General features: G+C 37.4%; 1 protein-coding gene and 1 pseudogene across 5 annotated transcripts in view; one reads left to right on the top strand and one right to left on the bottom strand.

Moving 5' to 3' along the window:
• The first annotated feature begins 876 nt into the window (after nucleotides 1-876).
• ABL2 (ABL proto-oncogene 2, non-receptor tyrosine kinase) overlaps nucleotides 877-24,658 on the top strand; it is a 115,027-nt gene continuing 91,245 nt past the window's right edge. For 4 of the 5 annotated variants that reach the window (XM_069480270.1, XM_069480268.1, XM_069480269.1 and 1 more), the window contains exon 1: nucleotides 911-1,310. In XM_069480270.1, the coding sequence (XP_069336371.1) occupies nucleotides 1,154-1,310 (157 nt within the window). In that variant the 5' untranslated portion in view covers nucleotides 911-1,153. Of the gene's footprint in view, nucleotides 1,311-24,658 lie in introns of all 5 variants that reach the window. The other variant, XM_069480273.1, reaches the window with a different exon arrangement.
• Nucleotides 15,132-15,876, bottom strand: LOC138389795 (ribosomal protein uL30-like; annotated as a pseudogene).

Below are 24,658 nucleotides of genomic sequence, written 5' to 3'. Positions count from 1 at the left end.
ACATAAGCTAAAGATGAGTAAGTTCTGACTCAGAAACAGGGTCAAAGGTATATATTTTTTCTTCTTTGTCATCAAAACAAGACTTGACCACGTGCACAGTATATAAAGCATGTCAGTGGGAAGAATAACTTTACTGTCAGGCATTGTAAAGGAAACAGAAACACATGTAGTTAGATGGTAAAGGAGTTCAAGAGAAATTCATGGTAATATAATACTAGGAATGGGGCTACAGTTCTTCGCCAATGAAATTATAGAGGGCACACAAACCAGGTGAGTGCAATTTAACATCACGAAATAATTTCGAAAAATTAAAAGGAAATAATAATGTAGCCCTGGTTCTAGTTCTACCCGGCAGCTAATAATGTAGTAATAATTACTATCTTCATGTGAATTTTACACAATTTTAACTCTAGGTCTGCCGCAGACAAAGGCATTGTAGGGATCCTCAACTGGATGGCAAGGACCAAATGCATTCTGCTTCTCTGCCCCAACTGTGCCTGCAACTGAGCTGCACACGTGGTGGCACTCGGTACTCGGTACTCGACTGACTGATTTGACAGGTGGAGTTGGAACAGGGAAGGTTGGAGACCGACCAACCCCAAAAGGCGGTAGCGTGTGGAGCGGAACATGGGAGGGGGTCGAATAAAGCGGACTCAGACGTGGGAGGCCGAGGTGCGGCGAAGGGACCAACAGAACGAAAGACCTGAAGCAGCAGTAGACCTCAAAAGAGGTGGGCACAGGGGCACCCATCCTGCGAGGAGGCGGGGGCCCGGAGCCGGGGCGGGGCCTCCGGGAAGCCCTTCCTCGGAGTAGCGGAGGTGACTGGTCGGGCGGGGGGTGGGAGACGCTCTGTCCCACGCTTTCCCAGTGCTCGGTGGTTTAAAGATGGCGGCGGCGGCGGCGGCGGCGGCGTTGGGGGCGCGGAGTCGCGGGAGGAGGAGGGAAAAGGAGAATCTGTGAGTCGCCTAGAGGCAGCGAAGCGGCTGCTGTGAGGAGTCCGGGTGCGGAGCTGCCCGCGGCCCGGCCGCTCAGGGCCGGGGCCGGGGCCTGTGCTGGGAAGGAGAGGCCGGAGCAGCGCCAGGAGACCGAGGCCGGAGCCTGGGAGGAATGTGACCAGGGGTCGGCGGGGGCGCGGGAGTACGCGAGCACAGGGATGGGGCAGCAGGTGGGCCGCGTCGGGGAGGCTCCGGGGCTCCAGCAGCCTCAGCCCCGCGGGATCCGGGGCAGCAATGCAGCCAGGCCCTCCGGCCGCAGGCGGGACCTGGCGGGGCGCACCACAGAGACCGGCTTCAATATCTTCACCCAGCATGGTGAGTGTGTTCCGGAGCCGGCATGAGGGCGTAGGGGACGCCAGAGGTGGGGTCGGGGCGGGGTAGGAGGTGGACAGGCAGTCCTAGGGGGTCGAGGGGGTGGAGGGGTGCCTGAGAGTGGGGGCGGAATCTGCTGCCATTTGGGCCAGTCACGGGAGGCGAGTCACACCCCTCCCCCTCCTGTCTCCAGCCTGGCTGGCAGCTTTCGGGGGCGGAGAAGGAAAGAGAAGTGGTCTTAGGGACCGTGGATGGACCATCCTCTACCCTGGGACAGGAGTGGGCGGCTGAAGGAGGACAGTGGATGTTATCCCCAGGGGAGGGAGGATGAAGGGAGGTGTCAGCTAGATCCGGGAGGTGGAAGTATAAATCGGTTGTTAGCGAGGGGAACATGAGTTGTACCCCAGGGGATTGGGAAATAAGAACTGAATCTTAGGAGGTGGTGGCGTATAAAGGTGTATGTATAAAGCAGGTGATGAGCAGTGTAAGGATAGTGAACTGTGAAGATACCTTCTATAGGAAAGATAAGGATAGGATTTTATGATTTCTGGCATTTTTGTCGTCTTTTTTTTTTTTTTCCCAAACTAGATGAAGGGCTTTGCCAAAACCTCAGTAATGCGCTTTTGAGTAGGACACAATTCTGTGATGGCTAGCAGGGGCTAGAGGTTGGTACGCATGGTTGGGACTTAGGTCTGGATGTGAACAAGTTTTTCTTTGTACATTGTGTATGTGTGTATGCATATACATACTTACACGTATATATCCTCTATATAGTCTGGAATCTGTTACTTTTGTCTCATCATGTATTTTTAGAATAGTCTCCAAACTCTTTTATCATACATTCTTCTCGTTAAAAATTGTGAGCATGTATTTTAATAATTTATGTCTTTATTAATTATATACATGTACTACTGCACTTATATTTTATGCAATTTATAGACATACACAGAAATGGAATTTAAGAAAGGATGAGGTGAAAATAATGTGTTATTAGCGTTCTAATAGTTTTTTTTTATGCAGCCCAGTGGATACTTTTACACTTTCTCAGAGGTGTACTCATGCTACTTTTGGGACCACTTTTCTAGTGGAAGGAAGAGTAGAGAGGGGCAAAAACAAAATTGACCTTCACAGGGTTGAGATACCCTAAGTCCAGCGAGGGAACGAAGATACGGATGTGAACTCAACAGAAAGGACTGGATAGTTGAAATTGGATGAGAGGTAGCAAGCTGGAGTTTCACTGATGATGCATATAGAAACTAAAAAAGGATAAAAGAGAAAGGGTGTTTTATACTACACAATTTAGGGAAGGAAAGAAAAAAAAAGAAATGTAAACTATTCATTAGAGGTGGAGTTTTGAAGGAAGTAGTAATAGATGGTAACATGCAAAGGAATAGATGAACCCACTGGGTGAGTTGTGTCAGAGAGTTCTGAGTTTGGACTTCGTAAATAAGCTGAGTTGTTTCTTAATCAAGGAGATACAGATGATTTGGGGCCATTCAGCTTTACATGTTTACTATTGAAGATGTGCTTGAGTGTCTCTTTAAGGGATATGAACATTTTATGAAGGTGCTACATGAGATAGTCTTTATTAAAATCACTTCCTAAAACATAGAAGAAAAGAATGGATTAATAGTTTTCAGGGAAGAAATCATCCAAGTAGCTTTGCTTTGTGGTGTTACTGTGCATTAAACTTGGCCCAGTGGGCAACAGTTGATCCTCTTTCTCTAGTATCTGACTCCAGACATAAGATTTTCCGAGAAGAAAGAAGTCATGTAGAATGAAATAGGAAGAGATATTAAAATGGATAAGATTTGGATCTATGGAGCAAGAAAAAGAGATCAGGCTGGGCAGGAGAAACAACTTGACCAGGAACAATGGGAATGGCTATAATTTGTTGATGTGCTAGTGAGGAGACATCTGTCAGGAGTGAAACAGCATGATGAATTGGAAAAAAAAATCCTAGAGCAAAAATTGGAAGAGTCAAATTCTGGTCCTGGCTCCACCTGGCTGGGTGATTTAGTCACCATCTTTGGGTTTCTTTATTTGTAAAATGAGGTTGGGCTGGATGATCTCTAAGATACCTTCTTGCTTTAAGGGTTTATGATTCTAATTGAGAAGCAGTGGGAAGAAAACTTTGAATCTGGCAGAGAAGTTTATATCAGTTTACCTGATTGTCTATTTTATAGGCTATATCAATAAATCCAAGCATGACATACTGAGAGACTTGCCTTGAATGGAGGCAGCGGAAATAGGGATAAGTTCAGGGGACATTTCATGCATTCAACACACAGAAGTTTTTTTGAGAACCTGTTATGTTCCTGGCTTTGAGAATGTTGCTATGACCATAACGGGAGTCCCTGCCCTTGTGGAACTTAAAGAACTTCATAATTTGATAAAGAAGATGAAAGAAGAGACATCACTTTGGAGTATTTGTTAAGGACTTGTGTGCTGGAGCCATTCTGTCTGAATTTGAAATCTAGCTTGGCTACTTAGGAGCTGAATGACCTTGGGCAAGTTATTTAACCTTTTTGTGCCTTGGATTCTCCATTCATAAATTGGGGATAATAAAAGTACTTAGTATTAAATGAGTTAATCCATGTAAAACACTTAGAATGGTGCCTGGCATATAGTATGAGTTAAATGGGTATTAGCTGCTGCCATTACTACTGTTACCATTATTATTAAAAATAGGGTTAAGTCAAAAATTACACCAGGGTTTTGAACTTGGCTAAAAGGGATGATGATGATTCTATTGACAAGTTTGGAAGTTAGAAGCTGATTGAATTGATGGGAATAGGGCAAGTTTGTTGCCAAAGACAAGCATGAAAATAATACAATTAGCAAATATTATAGGAAACAAAGGTGAATTGAGTAATGATTTTTAGACATATGAGTGTTTAAAGACTTTTCTGTAGATCAGAGTTTCTCAGCCTTGGCAGTGTTGACATTTTGGGTTGGATAATTTTTTGTTGTGGGGGGCTGTCCTGTGCCTTGTAGGATGTTTAGCAGCATTGCTGGCCTTTACCCACTACATGCCGGTAGCACCTTCTTTTCTGCCCCTTAGTTATTACAATCAAAAATGTCTCTAGACATTGCTAAGTCCCCTAGGGGACAAAATTGCGCCAAGTTGAGAACTACTGCTTAGAAGCAAGTGGTATTTTCGGAATTCAGTGAATAAATGAATTCGATTCAAAAACTCCTCAATGGATAATATCATTTGACATCTGCATGAAAAATCTAGATCCTGGAACTAGTGCACAAATCACTGTGTTGGTGATATTAAGGTATTAGCACATATTAGGTCTGTTAGGCTCTTGAGTTTACATGTGGGTTTTAATGTAAGTTAAATATCATATTTAATCAGTCAAAATGTACAGATGTTACAGAAATGGTTTATCAGAATCCATTTTTCTCTCTTTAGCCAAAAATGGTAATTTTTTTTCATACTTAACAAATTGACTGCCACACTAGAAAAAAAATTTTTTTCCCTGGAGCCACGGTGTTTTATTAAAACAAAACAATCCTTTCTAATTTATTACTTTTTATTGTTTTCTGTGCATGAGTTATATGCAACTCAATCTAGTTTTTAGAATTAACTTGTCAATATTAATTGTAACAATAAGAACATCAACAAGTAAGATTTTCAGGAACCAACTGCAGAGTTTTGCTTCATGGGCCCCAAGCTCAAAACTAGCCTGAGTTAAATACAACTCATATGGCAGTCAACGTATTAATAATATACGTAAGCTGTTATAATAAGTTGCCTTGCCAAAGGTAATTTTTGTGAATGTAGTTTAGAATGAATAAAAATAATGGGCCATTTCGGGTATGAAAGAAGTGAGTGCTGTGTGACTTTTCTGAACTCTGCTATTAAACCTTTCTGGTAAGCTGATGTTTTGTGACTAGTCATCTAGTGTTGAATACTTGTCTTTAAATATCAGACATACATTTCAACAACTGAGTGATTTCACTTCAGCTTTACTTCCTTCTCTCACTTATTTTCTGAAAATTCTATTAAAAATTAACCTTAAATTATGAAGTTTTGAATAATGAAAAATTTCCCTTAAATCAAACTCATTATTTTAAGTGAGCTGATTTATTATTTTTTCTTTTGGATTTATAGTTCGAGTTTTAATCTTTGCAGAAAAAGGATGTAAGCACCCCAGGTTGAAAATGATATTATAGAAAGAACAGAAAGGGTGTTGATAATTTTAGTTATGGTGACCTAGTATAGTGGTCACTGATTCTTTTTTTTTTTTTTTTTTTTTTTGAGACAGAGTCTCACTCTGTTGCCTGGGCTAGAGTGCCTACAGTGTCAGCCTAGCTTACAGCAACCTCAAGCTCCTGGGCTCAAGCAATCCTCCTGCCTCAGCCTCCTGAGTAGCTGGGACTACAGGCATGCGCCATCATGCCTGGCTAATTTTTTCTGTATATTTTTAGTTGTCCAGATAATTTCTTTCTATTTTTTAGTAGAGACGGGGTCTCGCTCTTGCTCAGGCTGGTTTCGAACTCCTGAGCTCAAGCGATCCTCCCGCCTCGGCCTCCCGGAGTGCTAGGATTACAGGCGTGAGCCACCGCGCCCGGGCCATCACTGATTCTTATGAGAACTAAACTTTTTAAAAAAGAAATCAGCTGTTAGATTTTTATTAACCTCCAAATCTGTAAGTTAATACATATAGTGGTGTCTATATTTTTAGCAAAGTGACAAAATAAGTTGTGGTGTACAGATCAGAATCTGTTATTCATTTCAACTGACAGTAGGATCCCAGGTATAATTATGAAGTCTGAAGTTTTTCTGTAAGTGTCTTCAGCCTCCTTTAAAAAGAAAATGAAAACCAAACAAAAGAAATCTACTCACCCTCCAATTGTATGTTGTTTTTTTCTCGTTATCAAAATAGGGAATGATGATAATAATATTTGTGTAGTTTTTTAAAAGTTTATGAAGACCTTTTATGTCTTTCATCTCGTTTGACCTTTATAGCTGCTCTGAAATAGATGAAGCAGGTATTAATTTTCCCATTATATAGACAAAGAAGAGTTTAGAGAATTAAGTTACTTTCCCAGGTCACATAGCTGTTAAGTGATAGAGCTGAGACTGAAACCCAAGTTTTTGTCTGAGTCTTGTCATAGTGTAGAGAATATAGGTTTCAGAATCAGAATTGGATTCAAATCTTGCCTTGTGTCTGACATTGGTACATGATTTACCACTCACAACAGATTGTTGAAAGAATTAAATAATAAATTTATGTAAGGCTCTTAAGGAAGTACTAGGCACTAAGTGCTCAATAAATAGCAGTTTTATTGTCATTATTTACTTCAAGGTGATTGTGAAGATTGTATGAGTTACATGTAAAAATGTTTTGTAAACTAAAGCACTGCTATTGTTACTGTGATGGCATGCTGAAGTGTAAAATTCCTTAGCATTTTTATTTTATTTATTTTCTCTTGATTATTGGAGGATTTTCAGAAAGCAAAAAGGGGAATTTTGGGATCTGAATCTGAAATCACTTTAGATCTACCTTCCTCTGAAGGTAAAAATGATATCCTCTCTGGATGATTTGTCTTAGGAACTGGGCGTCAGAGGGTACATAGTGCATGATTCCTGCAGACATTCTTCTTCCTTCAAAGAAATTGAACCGGAAACACTGGCCAGTGCTTGTGTAAAGGTGATAGAGACCTCATTCTAAGCATGCCCATTTGTTTGCTAGTTAATGTTTAATGGCTATTTTTTGCAGACAAGTTTTTATTGTAACCTTCTTCATCTAACATCCTTTAAGACCTTTTTTTGCCTTTCTGTGTCATTTTTACCTCTGGTTGTAAAGCTTTTTCTTAATAGCTTGTTTTAGTAGGATTTTTATATTCTTGAAGTTGTGAGTCAAATTGGACTTTTTCTCAATATACTTCTAATAAAGAGATTTGGGAATACTAAAGAATCTCATCAGTCTTAACAGGTGTCCTTTGGAATTGGTAAATTTGGAGTCTCACTATAGATACTTCAAATCATATAGAACAGTTCTGAAACTTCAGTGGAAGAGCTTGTTAAAACACAGATTGCTGGGTCTTACCTCCAGAGTTGCTGATTAGGTCTGACAAGGGGTGTGAGAATTTGCATTTTTGACAAATTTTTAGATGTTGCTGGTGCAGCTGGTTGGAGGCCATCCTCTGAGAACCCCTGATCATGTGAGATTAAGAAGAGTTATGGATCAAAGGTGATTTCAGGATTGTCAGAAAACATAATATAATGACTCTTCTTAAAACTAGTTCAGGATGTATGGTTTTTATCAGCTGTCTCCAAAATAATCTCTTGTTATGCAGGGAGTACAGTTCTTTCCATTCATACATGAGTTCAGTAGTTGCTTCCCTAACTGCAAAGGCAATCTCATTTAGTTAGTAGCACCTGAGAGCGCTTTGAGTTAGAAGTGTGTTATACCCCACATAGGGGGGCTATGTGGGGCAGTTCAACACAAATGTAACATTGTATTTTTGTGAATGAGAGTTGGCATGTCAAATGCATCCTCTAGAAAATTAGTGTAATGGTCTTAAGATTTGTTTTCTAAAGTTGATACTGTGGGTTATTTTTGTGAACAGCCTGATGTTTGGGACCTTTTTTCCTCAATAAACAAGTCCTTATTAAACCAGGAATTTGGAGGAAAAAAAAAAAAAAACAAACTAGTTCAAAATCCCATTTGTTCCCAGTCTAGTAGTGTCCACATGTAAGTGACCACTGTCTTATACTGTTTTTTTTGGTATTTTATCTCCGTAAGTTAATATGTTGAAGTTCTCTTGAGAGATACATTTTTGAAAAAATCTGGAGTAATCAGGGAAAAGGGAGGCCTGGAACATATAAGGAAGGATTCTGCTGACAGACTTGTGCTAAAGTAGGTTGGGATTCAGTTCCTGGAAGAATTGGATGATGAAATAATTGCCATTTATTGAGTGTTGTGTGCCAGCCATGTTCTAAGTACTTATCTATTTTGTTTTGTTTTGTTTAAACCTCATAAACCCTACTTGCCCAAATTGTAAAAAGTTAGAGACCAAAGAAATTTGAATATCTATGATGGTGCCTAGTTACCTTTTGGGGTATGTGTGTATATACTTACGTATATGTGTATATATATAAGGATTTTTAGACTTTTTTACCCCGTCTTTCTTGAGACCAGTGATGAAGTTTTTAGAATGGTATGCCAGGGTCAGATTTATATGGTCTGTTATGGATTGAGACTTAGATATATATGATGGTCTAGTGAAGGGAGCAGTAGGCACTTATTATGCCATTTGGAATCTCATGGTAATGTTTACTGTCTTGATCTCTAGGCTTAGTGTTAGTAATATTTCTTATTAAAGAAATTCCCTCCTCCCCCCTGTTGATAGGCTATAACTCCTTTTCTCCTCTTGGCTTTTTAGAAAATTATCAAGAATATTGACAGATATCAGTGATAGTATTATTGGACTACTGTAAGAGGATGAATTTACCAAGCCATATTTCTTTATGAATGTGGAAAAGAGTATAAAATATTAGCTACATATATACCCTGTAATATTATTAGTTGACCATACTGGTAGAAAGTCTTTAGAGAACTCCTGACTGATAGTATCGTGTATGTATAAGCAGTGAGATACAGATTGCATAAATATTTGTGTAAGTGACTCTTAGATTCTAAGATATTAGGTTGCAAGGATTGATTTCTTTATCTTATATCTTCTACACAGTAGGTGAAATACATGCCACATAGTAGGTATTCTTAAGTAATTGAACAGTTTTTTCCTTATTTATTTTATATATATAATTCCTTTTATATATTTCTATAATAGTCAATGTCAACTAAAAGCATTTTAAATGACAATATGTCTGATTAGTAACAGTTTTGCTTGATAAAACTTTGTAGGTAGGTATTTTTGTTTTAGAATATCTAGATGTATGATGTTATCTACTGGAGTGTTTTGAGGTTAAACATAAATAATTTTGGAGCACATCATCTTACAGACCATTAGTTTTAAAAATGAAGTACTCCAGTGATCTTGTATTAAATCTATGTAGCAACTTAAAGTGATATATTTAGTTTATTATTGCAATATGTGACTTATAAAGACCTTTTTTCCCCAGGTAATATGGAAGGAGAATTAAAAAAAATTTTTTTTAGCTTAACACTCCAAAGCATTTTCTGTATTTCTTTATTTAGTCTACATTAGTTGCCAATATTAATGGCTGTGAGAGAATTTTTCGGTATAATTTAGATAACTGCTGTCTAAAAGAATGTTGCTGCTCAAATAGAGGTTGATGAACATCCTTATGAAACAACTAAAAAGGTAGTTTTATGTGTCCATGTGTGTGAAAGTGTAATATTTTGTACAATAACTCTTGGTTACTAATCACTGCCTTTTTGGATTGGGTGTATAATTTTAGTATGTAAATTTGTTGTCATTAGACTAATTATTAGTAGAAAATTTTCTCAGTCTTTTCAGTTGAAATTTCACTCAAATAAATGCATGGATAAATACACATTAAATACAATACTATACAAAATTGAATCTTGGTTGCTTAAAAAAATAAGCATGACATTGGGCTTTTCTCCCCACTTTGCTTCATGATTTAATTATGCTGAGTCTGCTGGGGTGGTACCGCCAGATTTTCCATAGTGAACTCTGCCAGTATTGGCGTTTGATCAGCAGAAAACAAAGCTCAGCAGGCTCAGACCATTTGTATTCCCTGGTTTACTTTCCTGGGAGAGGAAGGATTTAGAAAACTTTCACTTGATGTGGTCAAGATCAAAGAAATGTTTTGGAGCTTATCATGATAAACAATATGTACACACACAACTTTGTTAACATATTCCTTTCTCTATGCTAATTCCAGCAAATTAAAATAACTTTAATACTGAGTAGGATTAAAGATTGCCACTTAGCATTTTGTGTTTCCAGGTAATTACTAAGAAAATATTTTCTTAAAACTGACAATACTAACAAGCAAAATTTATATAACTCATCTGTTCCTTATAGGAAAAAAAGGTTGATACATGAAGGTTTTCGTTACGGTAGCTTTCTTTATTAAATTTTAAATTTGCATTTTTCAAATGCATAAAAGTGTATGAAAGTATCTTAATGTTAAAAAAAAAAAAGCCTCAGCAATACAGAAGTATATAGACTAGACATGAAAGTCCCCTTTGTCATCCTTACTCCTAATATATACTCTCCTATTAGAGGAAACCACTGTTCATGGTTGGATGCGTGTTTTACCAGGACTTTCTATGTATTTACATATTATACAAGTGTACATATTAATAATTCTTGCCATTTCATAAATGGCATTATACTATATGAATTTTTCTCCCAAATTTGTTTTTTGTATTTAATATGTCTGCAAGACCTTTCCAAGCCAATATGTGTAGATTACTCATCCCTTTTAGACAGCATTGTAGTGTTCCGTATTCTAGCTATATATTTAACCTCTTCCTTATTGATGAATATTTATTTAAAAGATTGCTTTTTTAAAAACTCCTCTTTTTCCTTCTGGTATTTTTTCCCTTATATTTCCAATTTGAATCTATCTGAAATTTATATATGTTTGAGGTTGGAACCAACTTAATGTTTTTCCATTGTACTAATTAGTGAATAGTCTATCAATTCCCAATGATTTCAAGAGCTGTATTTATCATATTTTTTTTTTTTTTTTTTTTGAGACAGAGTCTCGCTTTGTTGCCCGGGCTAGAGTGAGTGCGGTGGCATCAGCCTAGCTCACAGCAACCGCAAACTCCTGGGCTTAAGCGATCCTACTGCCTCAGCCTCCCGAGTAGCTGGGACTACAGGCATGCGCCACCATGCCCGGCTCATTTTTTCTAGAGATATTTTTAGTTGTCCATATAATTTCTTTCTATTTTTAGTAGAGACGGGGGTCTCACTCTTGCTCAGGCTGGTCTCGAACTCCTGACCTCGAGCGATCCACCCGCCTCGGCCTCGCAGAGTGCTAGGATTACAGGCGTGGATTACAGGCGTGAGCCACCACGCCCGGCCAATCATATATTAAATTCTCATATATACATAGGTCTTTTTAAAATTCTGTCATTCCATTGATCTTTGTCGTCTTCTGCACATTGTTAACTTTCTATTTTAATTATTGTTATAAATTTATGTAGTATGTAAGTGTATCTGGCTAGCTCCCCTAATCATTATATCCCTTTTAAAATTTATTTGGATGTTGTTACATTGTTGATATGGTTTGGATGTTTGGCCCCTCCAAACCTCATGTAGAAATTTGATCCCAATGTTGGAGGTGGGCTTGTGGGAGGTGTTTGGGTCATGGGGGCAGATCCCTCATGAACGTGTTGGTGCCTTCCCCTCTTTATTTGTTCACGGGAGAGCTGGTTGTTTAAAGGAGGTATACCTCCTCCCTCTTTTGCTTCTTCTTTCGCCGTGTGACATGGCTGATCTCCTTTCACCTTCTGCTTTGATTGGAAACTCCCTGAAGCCTTCACCAGAAGCAGATGCTGGTGCCACACTTCTTGAACAGTCTGCAGAACCATGAGCGAAATGAACCTCTTTTTAAAATAAATTACCCAGCCTCAGGTATTTTCTTTATAGCAACGCAAATGGACTAATACAATCGTATATTTTCCAAAGATTGTTAGGATTATATTGTTAAAACATAGAAATCGTGATGGGATATTGATAGTGATTATATTGAATTATAGGTTAATTTAGGGGTGAATTGACATTGTTGCATTATTGTGTTCTTATGTCCAAGAACATGGCATACTTTTGCCATCCAAGCAAATCTTTTTTGACCTTTAGTAAAAGATTTTTCATTTTCTTCATATTGTGTTTAGACATTTCTTGTTAGGCTTATTGGTGGACATTTTATAATTTTCGTTGTTGTATGTGCAATCTTTTTGCATTACATTTCCTAATTTCTTATTGCTAGTACATAGGAAGACTAGTGATTTTTGTATGTCAGTCTTGGGTCTGGTCGCCTTACGGTACTTGTATTATATCTAATAAATTTTCATTTAATTTTCTTTCTAGGTAGGCATTCATTATTGCCTGCAGTGATAACTTTGTACCAACATTTTTGTTTTCTTAAAACTGACATTTCTAGAGAGCTTTTTTAATTTTAAGGATCATTCTGAGGGAGTGTTTGAGCTATTATTACTATCCATTCTGATCATACTTTATGGATACATAATACATTATAAAACATTTGGTTGGGAGGAAGCATGGCAGAGGTAGGGGTGGGTTGCAGGGAAAGAGATCATTTATCCTTGTTATTTAATGAATTCTGGTTATTATCAGTAGTAACAACACATGTTTTGTCCATTTACTTTCTGTAAAATGAAGTATATATAGTCCATATATCTAAAATCCATATATATAACAAATGCACATATATATAAAAACATATATACACAGGTTGAGTATCCCTAATCCAAAAATCTGAAATCCAAAGTGCTCCAAAATCCAAAACTTTTTTGAACACCAACATGACACTCAAAGGAAATGCTTACTGGAGCATTTTAGGTTTTGATTTCCAGATTAGGGATGCTCAACCGGTAAGTAAGTATAATGCAGATATTGCAAAATCTTGACAAAATCCAAAATCTGAAACACTTCTGGTACTGAGCATTTTGGGTAAGAGATATTTATTCATCCTGTGTGTTTGTGTGAAACAAATGTATCTTCAGAGAAACTCACTAAAATATTTCAGTAGGGCTGGAGGAATTGTGATTATTTCTCCATGTTTTGCATAAAGAAATGTCATTACTGGTGGTTATCATCTAGGATAAAACATACAATTACTAATTAATTTGTGTTTTTGAACTGAGGGGAATGTTGAGTTTGATAAATACATTTCTAATGTTGATGAGCTTGGTGACATTTCATAGACCATTTGGTTAGAACTCTGAGCATGGGTTTGCAAACGTATGGAAAATGTATGTTCTGTGGATACTGTGGAGGAATTCCAGATTCTGTCCAGATTGGACTTATGTTTAGCTTTTGAATCCATATGTTTTTATAACTCTGCTGATAGCCCATTAACAAACTCTAAGACCAGATTCAGTGTGGAATGATTAGTGCTGTGAAACTGATATTTAACTTTAAGGAGGTCTCAAGGAATAATATTTTATAAAAATGTTTAGTTATCAGAAATTAACTTTCTAAAACCTAAACTCTAAAGTCTATCCTTAATGTGTGAAGAAAGTGTATTTCTAAAAGAAAATATTTCAAACATACAGAAAAGTGCAGCATATAACATAAAAGAATGCCCAGATACCCATCATTAGATTTAATAAATGTTAATGTTTTGTCACTTTTTAAAAAAGAAATAAAGCATTAAGGAAACAGTTGAGTAGCCTTCACAAACCATTTTTCTCCCTTCTTATCCTGAGGTTAACATTACCCAGATGTTAGTATTTATCCTTCCCCTCTCTGTAGTAACATGTTATGCTGTATGTACTGTATGTAATTATCTGTAATATATGTGTGTCCTAGTATGTAACTTTCTGTGTTTGAAAAATTTACATAAATTCTATACCATATATATCATCTTGCAACTTTCTTTGCTGTTTTTAAATTGAGATGGGGTCTTGCTATATTGCTCAGGCTGGTCTTGAACTCGTGGGTTCAAACAGTTCTCCTGCCTCAAGCCTCCTGAGTAGCTGGGATTGAGGTGTGTGCCACTGCACCTGGCCACCTTGCAACTTTCTTTTTTTACTATACTGTGTGTTTATGAGATGTAGCTGTGTTGAAATGTATGTATTTCTAGTATTGCATTGTTAAACTATACCATGGTTTATTCAGAATTTTTCATATTGATGATATGGTTTCTAGTTTTGCAAAAAATTGATACTTGGAGTTTCTATTTGCTATGACTAGAAAACTTTGGTTATTTTTATTGGAGTAAATACACGCAGACAATTTAAAAAGTCAAAGAATATGAGACAGTTTAAAATAAAAAAACTCTACAAAACCAGCAGCACCTGTGTTTCTTCCCTAAATTTGCACTGTCCAGTATGGCAATTACTAGCCACTGTGGCTATTGAGAATGTGAAATGTCCTTGTTGTAACTGAGAAGTACTGTAATAAAATACACATTGTATTTTAAAAACTTAGTATGAAAAAAGGAATATAAAGTATTGCATTAATATATTATATATTGATTATATGTTGAGATGATGTTTTAGCTATATCAGATTCAATAAAATATATTATTAAAATTTTATGAATTAAAATTTTAGTGTGGTTACTGGAAAATATAAAATGGCATTGTGGCTCACATTATATTTCTGTTGGGTAGTGCTGCTTTAGATGGTAAGCTCTGTGAGAGCAAGAACTTGGTTTTATTCACCACTGTAGTGCTGTACCTTTAATAGTGCCAGGCATTCAAATATTTATTTATTTATTTATTTTGCATTCTCCTTCCTAATTGTATTTCGAGTCTTTTCAAAACAAAGCCCTGAGAATACCCAGATTCAAGTATGCCCCTGGGCTTGGTCCACTGTTGCAGGAGTCTTAGGGATCCTCATACACATGCTTGGGTCATTCATTCACCAATGTTTAACCGCAGGATAGAAGATCTGACAAAGCAGAACTCCTCTCTCCATGGCATGTGATTTCAGAGGTGGCAGCAGCCAAAGTGGAAAACACTGGAATTTTTCCTCAGAACTGGACTGTGATGAGAGGTTCCTGCCATGAGCATAACCAACTGTCTTTTCCCTGACACTTTCCTTCGTTTTTGAAGATAGAGCAGAAAATAATCTTCTCTAAAGATACTTGATAATTCCAAAACCCAAAAACACATGCTCCCAGTGCACTGTGCTTTCAGATGTTCTGGGTCTAGTTCAGCTGGTGGATGAGCTGATTGATGCGTTCACCTCGGTAGCCAGGTGAGCCCATCTCCTTGAGGAAGCCCACTTTATTCTTGGTAGCATGATGGGCCACTGAGAGTTGGAAAGGATGCAAGAACCATGAGATCTCCTGGAAATGCTTCCCCAGGAAGGCAATTTCATGAATGAGGTCTTCCAAGCAAATGACACCAAACTTCCCCCGGTGCTCTCTGATCACTGTGTTATCTGTCAGAGGGATGGTCTTATTCTTGACCTTGGCTTGTCCACGTTTCAAGATGAGGTCCCGGATGGACTTCAGATTTGGAAATCCCCAGGTCACATAAGGTTCCAACATATGCAGCAATTTTAGGCTCTGCGGGGTGACTAACAAAGACGCCACTGAAAATTTTCTGTAGGCGAAGTCTCGCGATGGTCTTTTGCACCAGTGAACTCACCCCATTAAGTCTTTGGATGCGTACAACAAAGGCCAAGGAATGTTTATCTGGCAATTCCAAGGCATGAGGTTTCACTTCTAGTCGCCTGAGACGCACCCTGTCGCGTTGCTGCCGCCAGGAATCATGTACAAACGATTCCAGTCACTTAAACCTGGGTCCTTTTCCTTTCCTCTGCTCTTTCTTTGCCAAAAGTGCTTGCTTTGCCTGGGTGGCTTTGAGGGCTTGGTAAGCCTTCCTCTTTTTCAGGAGATTTTCTGGAACCAAAGGGATTTTTTTCCTTTCCTCTTGTTCCGCCATCTTTCTAGTCTCAAATATTTAAATGAATCAATACATTCAGCAAGTAAGGGGAAGAGTATTTTCTTTATTGTATACTCAGGGGTATTATACTTGGCATGTTAACGATGCAGATTTTATTCCATGTAAGTTCTTTGAACTAATCTGTTTTCTTTGTAGTTACTGATTGGTAAGCAGTTATTTTAAATTCAGCTTTATTCTCCAGTATATGTTTTTCCTTTGATTTCCCTGTTTTTATCTAAATTGAACTTTCAATTCTTAGAAGGAAAACCTTATGAAATCCTGTCTTTATCACTATATGTTTCATTTTCTATTTTATTTTGTTCTGTCATTAACCTTGCTGTTTGGAAAAATTCGAACTCTTTTATAAATTCTTTGTTCAAATGTTTTAAGTCTTTTGTTTCTTGAAATTATTAACCGTCTTCAAAGAGAAAAGTTATCTTGGTGATGCGCTGTGGTTGTCAAGATGGCTTCAGCTCTGAGCAAATATTTCACCAAGCTGTTCTTTCTCAAGTCTGAGATCATACTTACCCTTTTATATTTAAGTATTTCTTCTTGGCAATGTATGAAATCTTTTTATTTTTATCCTTTAAAATTCTTCCTTTTAAAGCTTAAGAGCTGATAGTTTGAGAAGTCTGTCTTAAAGGATTATTTCTGAATCTTTGCACCTATATCTTTGGGTTTTTGTTCTTTCTAGTTTAGAAAATTTTGATTCATGTGTCACCATGCCTGGCTAATACTTTCCTGGTTTCCATACAATTTGTCTTTTCTCTTTCCTCTAATGTCCTTATATTTATAGATTAATTCTCATTGATCTCTTTGCTAGACCTCACAAGTGGTTTTTCATTATTATCAAATTTCATCAAATTTATTTCTGATTTGCTAGTGTTGAGCTATTACATATCTGTAGAGGTTGATTCTTCTACCTTAGCAATTTTCTGTGGGTAATAGGTGTTGGTAGAACTCTTGGTTGTAAGTAGTAGAGACCAACTTCAGCTTAAATAACACTATAAGTAGAAAACTTACATGGAGATAGTGGGAGCTCAAGGACAGGAATGCAGCTAGGCTGGTACAGAAACAGGAAGTGGAAAGCTGATAGAAATTCAGGCAGTATTTATTTTCTGTCACTTGTTTTGGCTTCTGTTTGCTCATTTTATTCTGTTCTCTCAGACATTCACTTTATGTCATACTCCTCCCCCCTTGTTTTTACTCTCTGCTGTCATCAAGAGGATAGTCTATAACACATGTTAATTTCTTAGTCTCAGTTTCAGATTTCCAGAAGTGTCACGGTGATTGGTGGTCTCATCACCTATTACAGGGTTTTTCAACCTCTGTAATATTGACATTGGGGCTGATTGATTCGTTGTTGTGGAACTGTCCTGTGTATTGTAGGATGTTTAATACCATCCCTGGCTTCTATCAACTAAATGCCAGTAGCACTCCTTTTCCAGTTGTGACAATCAGAAATGTCTCCAGATGTTGCCTGTGGGGGTAAAATCACCCTTGGTTGAGAACCAGTAAGCTGGAATGTATTCAGCTGCTGTGGGCCTACCACTGTGTGAGAAGGACATTTCAGGAGAATCACTGTGAGCTGGGCAGACTTAAAAAAAAAAAAGCCTGATAGGTATTTTCCGTTTTTTGTAAGAACTATAAATGTAACACTTTTTCATAATTGTTGGTTGTTCCTTTGTAAAATCATTTTTTCTTCTTTAAAATACATGCTATTAACATGTTTCTTTTTACTTAAAATCTTCAACTGGAGTTGTAGAGCTTGCCATTTTTGGTCATTTCTCTGAATCTCTGAATCTCTTGTTGGTTTGGTTTCCTTTTCTTTTCCCTGAGGGTGAGTGTGTGTATATGTGTGAGGGTACTGGTTGTATTTAAGATAAAATTTTTGATTTTGGTAGCTGGCAAACATAAGTGTAAAGTTTAGGACAGGAAGAGACATTAGAAATCATGTATTTATTTACAGATGCGTAAATTGATAACTTGGGGGATTTGAAACAAGTTTTGGGCACATAGCTTAGCAGTACATGTAGGGGAGAAAAAGTAGTATCTTTTCCTCACCCATTGCTAGGTTCATGGCTGAGACCACTATGGCAAAAGATAGATTAACAAGAGAAAAGCATACAAATTTGTTTGTTTTATGTGACATGAGAGCCTTCAGAAATGAAGACCCAAAGAAACAGGGAGACCTTATATTGATATGCTTATGTTTGATGAAGAGTGGACAGCTGTGGAGAAACATGATTGGACAAAGGGATCTAATGGTAATAAGCTGGGGGAACTTTGCAAGTCCTGTTTGTTCAGATTCTTCTCAGTGTCCCTGTGTCTTCAAAGATAAGGATATTCTTTTCCTCCAGGTGTAGGGAGGGCACCTCTGGAACCAGGGTCTTATGACCTACTTCAGAGAGGAAGGTCAGAGAATTCTTTTATGGTGTGCTTCAGAGTAGAAGTGTAGGAGGTCAGAGAGACCTTTCTTGTGCTGTTTCCTCAAATGCCAGGGTGCTGGATTTTGGAGTAGTGTGACCTGGACCTAGTCATAGAGCACAGAAAGATTAGGATTGAACCTATTTTTCTCAGTTTAGTTTCTTGTTATCTTTCATTGGTGTGTATTATTTATTTATTTTTTTTAAAGGGGCAGGTTCTTGCTTGGTCACCCAGGCTGGAGTGCAATGGCAGGATCATACCTCACTGCAGCCTCTAACTCCTGGGCTCAAGTAATTCTCCTGCCTCTGCTTCCCAAGTAGCTAGGATTACAGGCATGTGCCACGATACCTGGCTAATTTAAAAAAATTTTTTTTTGTAGAGACAAGATCTTGCTGTGTTGGCCAGGCTGGTCTTGAATTTCTTGTCTAAAGTGATCCTCCTGCCTTGGCCTCCCAAAGTGCAAGGATTACAAGTGTGAGCCACTGTGCCCAGTCACTATTTTTTACTTTTGAAAGTAGTATTATATAGTAACGTATATTGAGCATTTATGTGCCAACTCTACTGCAAGCTTTAATTATCTCATTTAAGCCAATAGGTGATGCAAATGATTTTCAGAACAAGGCCTATGTAATTCCAAAAGTTATGTTCTTAACCATTGTGCTTTAGTGGTAGAATGGTTTAAGGGTTGTGTATTTGTGTGTCAGACACTTTATTCTAGTATCTCATTTAATCCTCAGAACAACTCTGGGAGCTGACCATGCTCTCTGACTTTACAGACAAGGACATTTAACTGAGAGATTGTCTCCTGCCTTAAAACCATACAGCCAATAGGTAGTAGAGCATGATTTTAAGTTTTGTGAACTCATTGCTGCACCTAGGGGGAGATATATTGCATTGATGCTCCACTGTCTTCCCAAAGCCCTTACGATATTTTATTTATAACATAAATATATATTTTATTTATAATAAAAGGAAATATCAAATATAATAATACAATTCACTTTATTAAGGGCCAGTAAATATAACTGATTTGTTCATTTTGAGACTGGTCTTCATGTCCTATTATTTTTGTACCTTTTTCAGATGTTTTTTAGACTTGAAACTAAAAGAAATATTAATGAGCTAATATTAATATTAATGAGCTTAGATGGTTACTATTACCAGGAAAATATTTCTTTGAAAAAATTTATTTAAGAGGTTAAGAGATTACTAGAATGATTTTCCTGACCTTGATGTAAAAAAATTTTTTTATGCTTTCAATTCTTGAAGCATTTGAATTTTCTAGTTCATTGCTTTCAATTATAACATCAGTCAGAGCTGTAATCATTTATAAGCATGCTGTTAATAGCATGGACTCTGGTATTAGTCTATGTGGGTTTAGATCCTGGATTAAATGTATGATTTTGGTAGCTCGATATAGGTATAAAAAAAATTAGAACCTAAAGAGATCTCAGAAATCATGTATTCATGGGCAAGTTATTCATTCTCTATGTGTCTATTTCCTCGTCTGTACAATAGTCATGCTAATAATACCTACCTCACAGAGTTGTGAGAGTTAAATAATTATTACATGTAAAATTCTCAGAGAGTAAATTATGAATATTAAGTATTCAAAATGTGGTATTACTTTTTAAAAGTTGCTTTTCTAACATTTTTATTGGTTAAAATATGTTTCAAACAGTTCTAAATACATTTAAAAAATGATATAAAAAATGAGATCATTTTGAGACCTTATTACAAGGTAGTATACTGTATTCAGGATTGTTTTGTGCCTAGGCTTAATTACCAGATTTCTGTGCTTCTGGATATACAGGTAAATATGTATACTTGTGTTTTTGTTATAACACCCACATTCTCATTGGATATATCCAGCATTTCACTTAGGTAAATCATAATCTTTCTTTTTTTGCTCACAAAGGACATTTTGAAGTGATCCTGAAATACCTTCTCACTCATATAGATAGAAAAGCTAGTTGTAGGGGCCTTTAAAAAAAATAAATAAATAAAAGGGAATGGGCCGGGCGCGGTGGCTCACGCCTGTAATCCTAGCACTCTGGGAGGCCGAGGTGGACGGATCGTTTGAGCTCAGGAGTTCGAGACCAGCCTGAGCAAGAGCGAGACCCCATCTCTACTAAAAATAGAAAGAAATTATATGGACAGCTAAAAATATATATAGAAAAAATTAGCCGGGCATGGTGGCGCATGCCTGTAATCCCAGCTACTCGGGAGGCTGAGACAGGAGGATCGCTTGAGTTCAGGAGTTTGAGGTTGCTGTGAGCTAGGCTGACGCCACGGCACTCACTCTAGCCTGGGCAACAGAGTGAGACTCTGTCTCAAAAAAAAAAAAAAAAAAAGGGAATGGAGGACCAGTGGAGCTAACTCCAGAAGGTGGTAGAAGGGAATGTTGTTCTGTGTGGGTACACTGGCACTCACAGACAGGTCCAGTGTGCAGCTGGGCCTCATGGAGACTGGAGCTGGTAAGCTATTAGACATTAAGGCTGCGTGCTCTATCTTTCAGGGGCTGCAAGGTTTTGGCATCTTTTTTGCTTTGTACATCTGGCTTTCTTGGTTTCAGCTTGTATATGGAGTGAAATGGCTGCTCAGCTCCTCTTTATCAAGACAACTCTTAATATATTTTTCTTTTTTGGCATTTATCCCTACTGCTAAATGGCTCCATCTTTCTTTTAAAATTTAAGTTATTTATTTATTGAAGGGCCAGTACATTTGTGTGGTTCAGAATTCAAAGAGTATAGAAGTATTCCTGCCAAACTTTTTCCCCCAGCCACCCAAATTTTTGGCAATCCAAATTACCCATTTCTTGTATATACTCCCAGAGATGCATTATTTATGTGCACACATATGCACGTGTGTATGCATGTGTATCCCCTTATCCTTAGTTTTTTAGACTAATGGAAGTATATTCTATATGTTGTTTTGTACTTTGCTTTTTTTCCCACTTAATTTATCTTGGAGATTCTTCTATGTCAGTAAATAAAGGACTTGCACTTTTTGTTTTTTTGTTTTTGTTTTTGTTGTGGAATGAATTGCGTGTTTTTTTTTAAATGGATACATACCATTTCGTTGTATAGGTGAATTATGTAATTAGGTTGTTTTCCATTTTTTTTTTTTTTTTTTAGAAACAGTGCTGTAGTGAAAACCTTTGTATGTGGTATTTTAGACATACACTAATATAGCTATAGAATAAATGCCTTGAATTGGAATTATTGACAGAAAGGGTTTAGGGATTTGAGAATAACTGTTTATTGAATGAACTTTTGTCTACTTTTTTGTGTACTAAAATCCTGTACGCCTTTGATTCTATTTCTAGGCTTTCCATTCTGTTAATTTCCCTGTCAAATTATGTGCCGGTATCACACTGTGTTAATTATTGTACTTTTACAATATGCAGTATAGCATGCTGGTTAAGGATATAGACTTGAACTAAACTGCGGGGCTTTGAGTCTTCTTTACCACGTCCTTAGCTGTGTGACCTTGGGTAAGTTACTTAACATTTCTGTAATTCAGTGCCCTTATTTGTAAAATGGAGATGAAAATGATACCTGTCTAATAGGGTTGTTGTGAGGATTAAATGAGTTAAGTTATATAAAGTATTAATACTTGGAAAAGTGCTTAGCATGTAGTTAGTGCTATATAAGAATTAGGTAGAAGAAAGTCTTTTGTTGCTGTTATTGGTAGGGCTGGTTCCTCTTCATTGCTTTTTGTTTTTAGAATATTCCTGGCTATTCTTATTTGCTTATATTTATTTAATAATATTAACTTTAGAATCCATTGGTCTGTTTAATCAGGATAGACTAGGTAGGTAATGAGTTAGTAACAGCAACAGCCCTCCTCCGTCCCCCTCACCAGTGGATTAACACATCAAGGGTTTGTCACTCACACTGTGTAAGTCCAATGTGTATCAATGGGGAGTAGGCCCCCCCACCCCCTCTGAGCAGGAAGTGGGGGTGGGCTATGCCCATTTTTTGTCACTCAGAGACCTAGGCTGACAGTCTTTGACCATCATTCTAGAATGCTGGTAGTTGTCATTGAGAGGGAAAGAAATAGTGATGACTTAATGGTAGTGGAAATGTTAAAGCTTTTTATATTTCATTGACCAAAGCAAGTAATGTGGGCCTCACATGATGTCAAGGGAATGGGGAAGATACAGTTTTGCTATGTGCCTGGGAGGGCAGCTGGAAATACTTGATGAAGAGCTGTAATGACTACCATGGTTTGCTCTGCTAGTTGCTAAATATTTGGGTCACCCTTTATGTTGTAGGCAGCACACTAACTTAGAAAACCCAGGTTTCTATCTAGTAACTACATTGATCTGAAACTCTAGAATTTGAATGATGTTCAGAGTCTGTTAATCAGATTCAAAGGAGGTTTTTCTTGGTCCAGATAATTGTCAATGAAACAAATAAGTTATTAGTTGGTTTATTAAAAAATCATCCTACTAGTTTTTTTTTAGGTTCATTGGTGGGTGGTAGGAGTGGAGATGCAAAGGGAACTTTCACTTTTAACTCTCCATGTGTCTATATGATTAGGATTTTTTTTTTTTACCAGTAGGTAGGTAGTACATAAACAGAATTTTTTTTTTTTGTTTGTTTTTTTGAGACAGGATCTCACTCTGTTGCCCTGGTCTAGAGTACAGTGGTGTCATCATCACTGCAACCTCAAACTCCCAGGCTCAAACAGTCCTCCTGTCTCAGCCTCCCTACTAGCTAAGACTACAGGTGTACGCTACCACACCTGGCTAATTTTTCAGTTTTTTTTTAGAGACAGGGTCTCACTGTGTTGCCCAGGCTGGTCTCCAACTCCTGGCCTCAGGCAATCCTCCCAGAATGCTAGGATAACAGGTGGGAGCCACTGTACCTGGCCTGTTTTAAAAAAAAAAAAAAAGAGAGAGAGAGAGAATTTAAGAGCCTAAAACAAGATACCACAAAAGAATTCTCTTATCTCGGCCGGGCGCGGTGGCTCACGCCTGTAATCCTAGCACTCTGGGAGGCCGAGGCGGGTGGATTGCTCAAGGTCAGGAGTTCGAGACCAGCCTGAGCAAGACCCCGTCTCTACTAAAAATAGAAAGACATTATATGGACAACTAAAAATCTATATAGAAAAAATTAGCCGGGCATAGTGGCGCATGCCTGTAGTCCCAGCTACTCGGGAGGCTGAGGCAGTAGGATCGCTTAAGCCGAGGAGTCTGAGGTTGCTGTGAGCTAAGCTGACGCCACGGCACTCACTCTAGCCTGGGCAACAAAGTGAGACTCTGTCTCAACAAAAAAAAAAAAAAAGAATTCTCTTATCTCCTATTCATATTAAATGAAACAATATATAATAAGAGTATGGTCAGGGGCTGGAACATAAGACTTTAATCTACTTTGCTTTCCAGTATGCCAAGATGCCTCTTTCAATGCATGGGTTTCTGTGTATAGCTTGTAACAATGATAGAAATGTAGTTTTTTTGTTAATTGTGATGAACATAGCTAAAAAAAGGCGTTGCTTTGCAGAGAATGACCTTTGGTATAATAATACTTAAAAGTGAAGAATGATCTAAGAAAGTTACCTTGAGAGGAGGACCTCAGTGAAAGGGCAGTCTGTACTCATAGGGAGGGTGATGGTGCTTATTAAACTGGTTTCCAATTTGAAGATCTTTTCCAGTGTACCTTAGTTTTATTTTGTTTATTTTAATCACTGAGTTTTATGGGAATGGCTTACAAAGCCAGCAAGAAGAATGGAAAACTTTTCATTGTTTGAGTATAAAGTGTTTATTAAAATACAGATCTTGCTTTGTGTTTAAACTAGAAAAAAGAAAAAAATGTATAAGTCATTTATTGACTACATTCTTCCTTTATTTCTTAATGGGAAATGAAAATAATTTTTCTTTACAAATGCAGTATATTTTATTGCTGGAAAAAACATAAGCAAAAACTAAAAACAAACCCACAGTGCCCACTTTCCTACAGGGAGACAGCAATCATTAAAGTTCTAGTGTGTATCCTTTTAAAATCTCTTTCATGCATATCATTTGTATTGATAACCAAAACATATGCAAGGCATAACTGCAATTTTTTGTTAATTATCTTTTTTGACTTCATATATTTTGAAACTTCTAAACTAGAAATCTTAAATTGAAGGAAAAAAGGGTTTTTTGTTTTTAACTTTTTTTAGAACTTCTTTCAGATTTACTCCTTTTCACACTATTTAACATCCAATACTTTTGTCTTACAATTTTTATTATTTGTTTCCTCAGTTAGGTCAAGTTCCTTGAAGACTTCTGTATTCTTCATTCTGCTGAGCTCATATTAAGTTTATATAAGGACAGGACATACATTAACAGAAGTGACTGTGGAGGGAA

The sequence above is a fragment of the Eulemur rufifrons genome, chromosome 8 (genome assembly GCF_041146395.1).
Source record: "Eulemur rufifrons isolate Redbay chromosome 8, OSU_ERuf_1, whole genome shotgun sequence".
Taxonomy (NCBI): Eukaryota; Metazoa; Chordata; class Mammalia; order Primates; family Lemuridae; genus Eulemur; species Eulemur rufifrons.
This window is presented reverse-complemented; position numbering and strand designations above follow the sequence as displayed.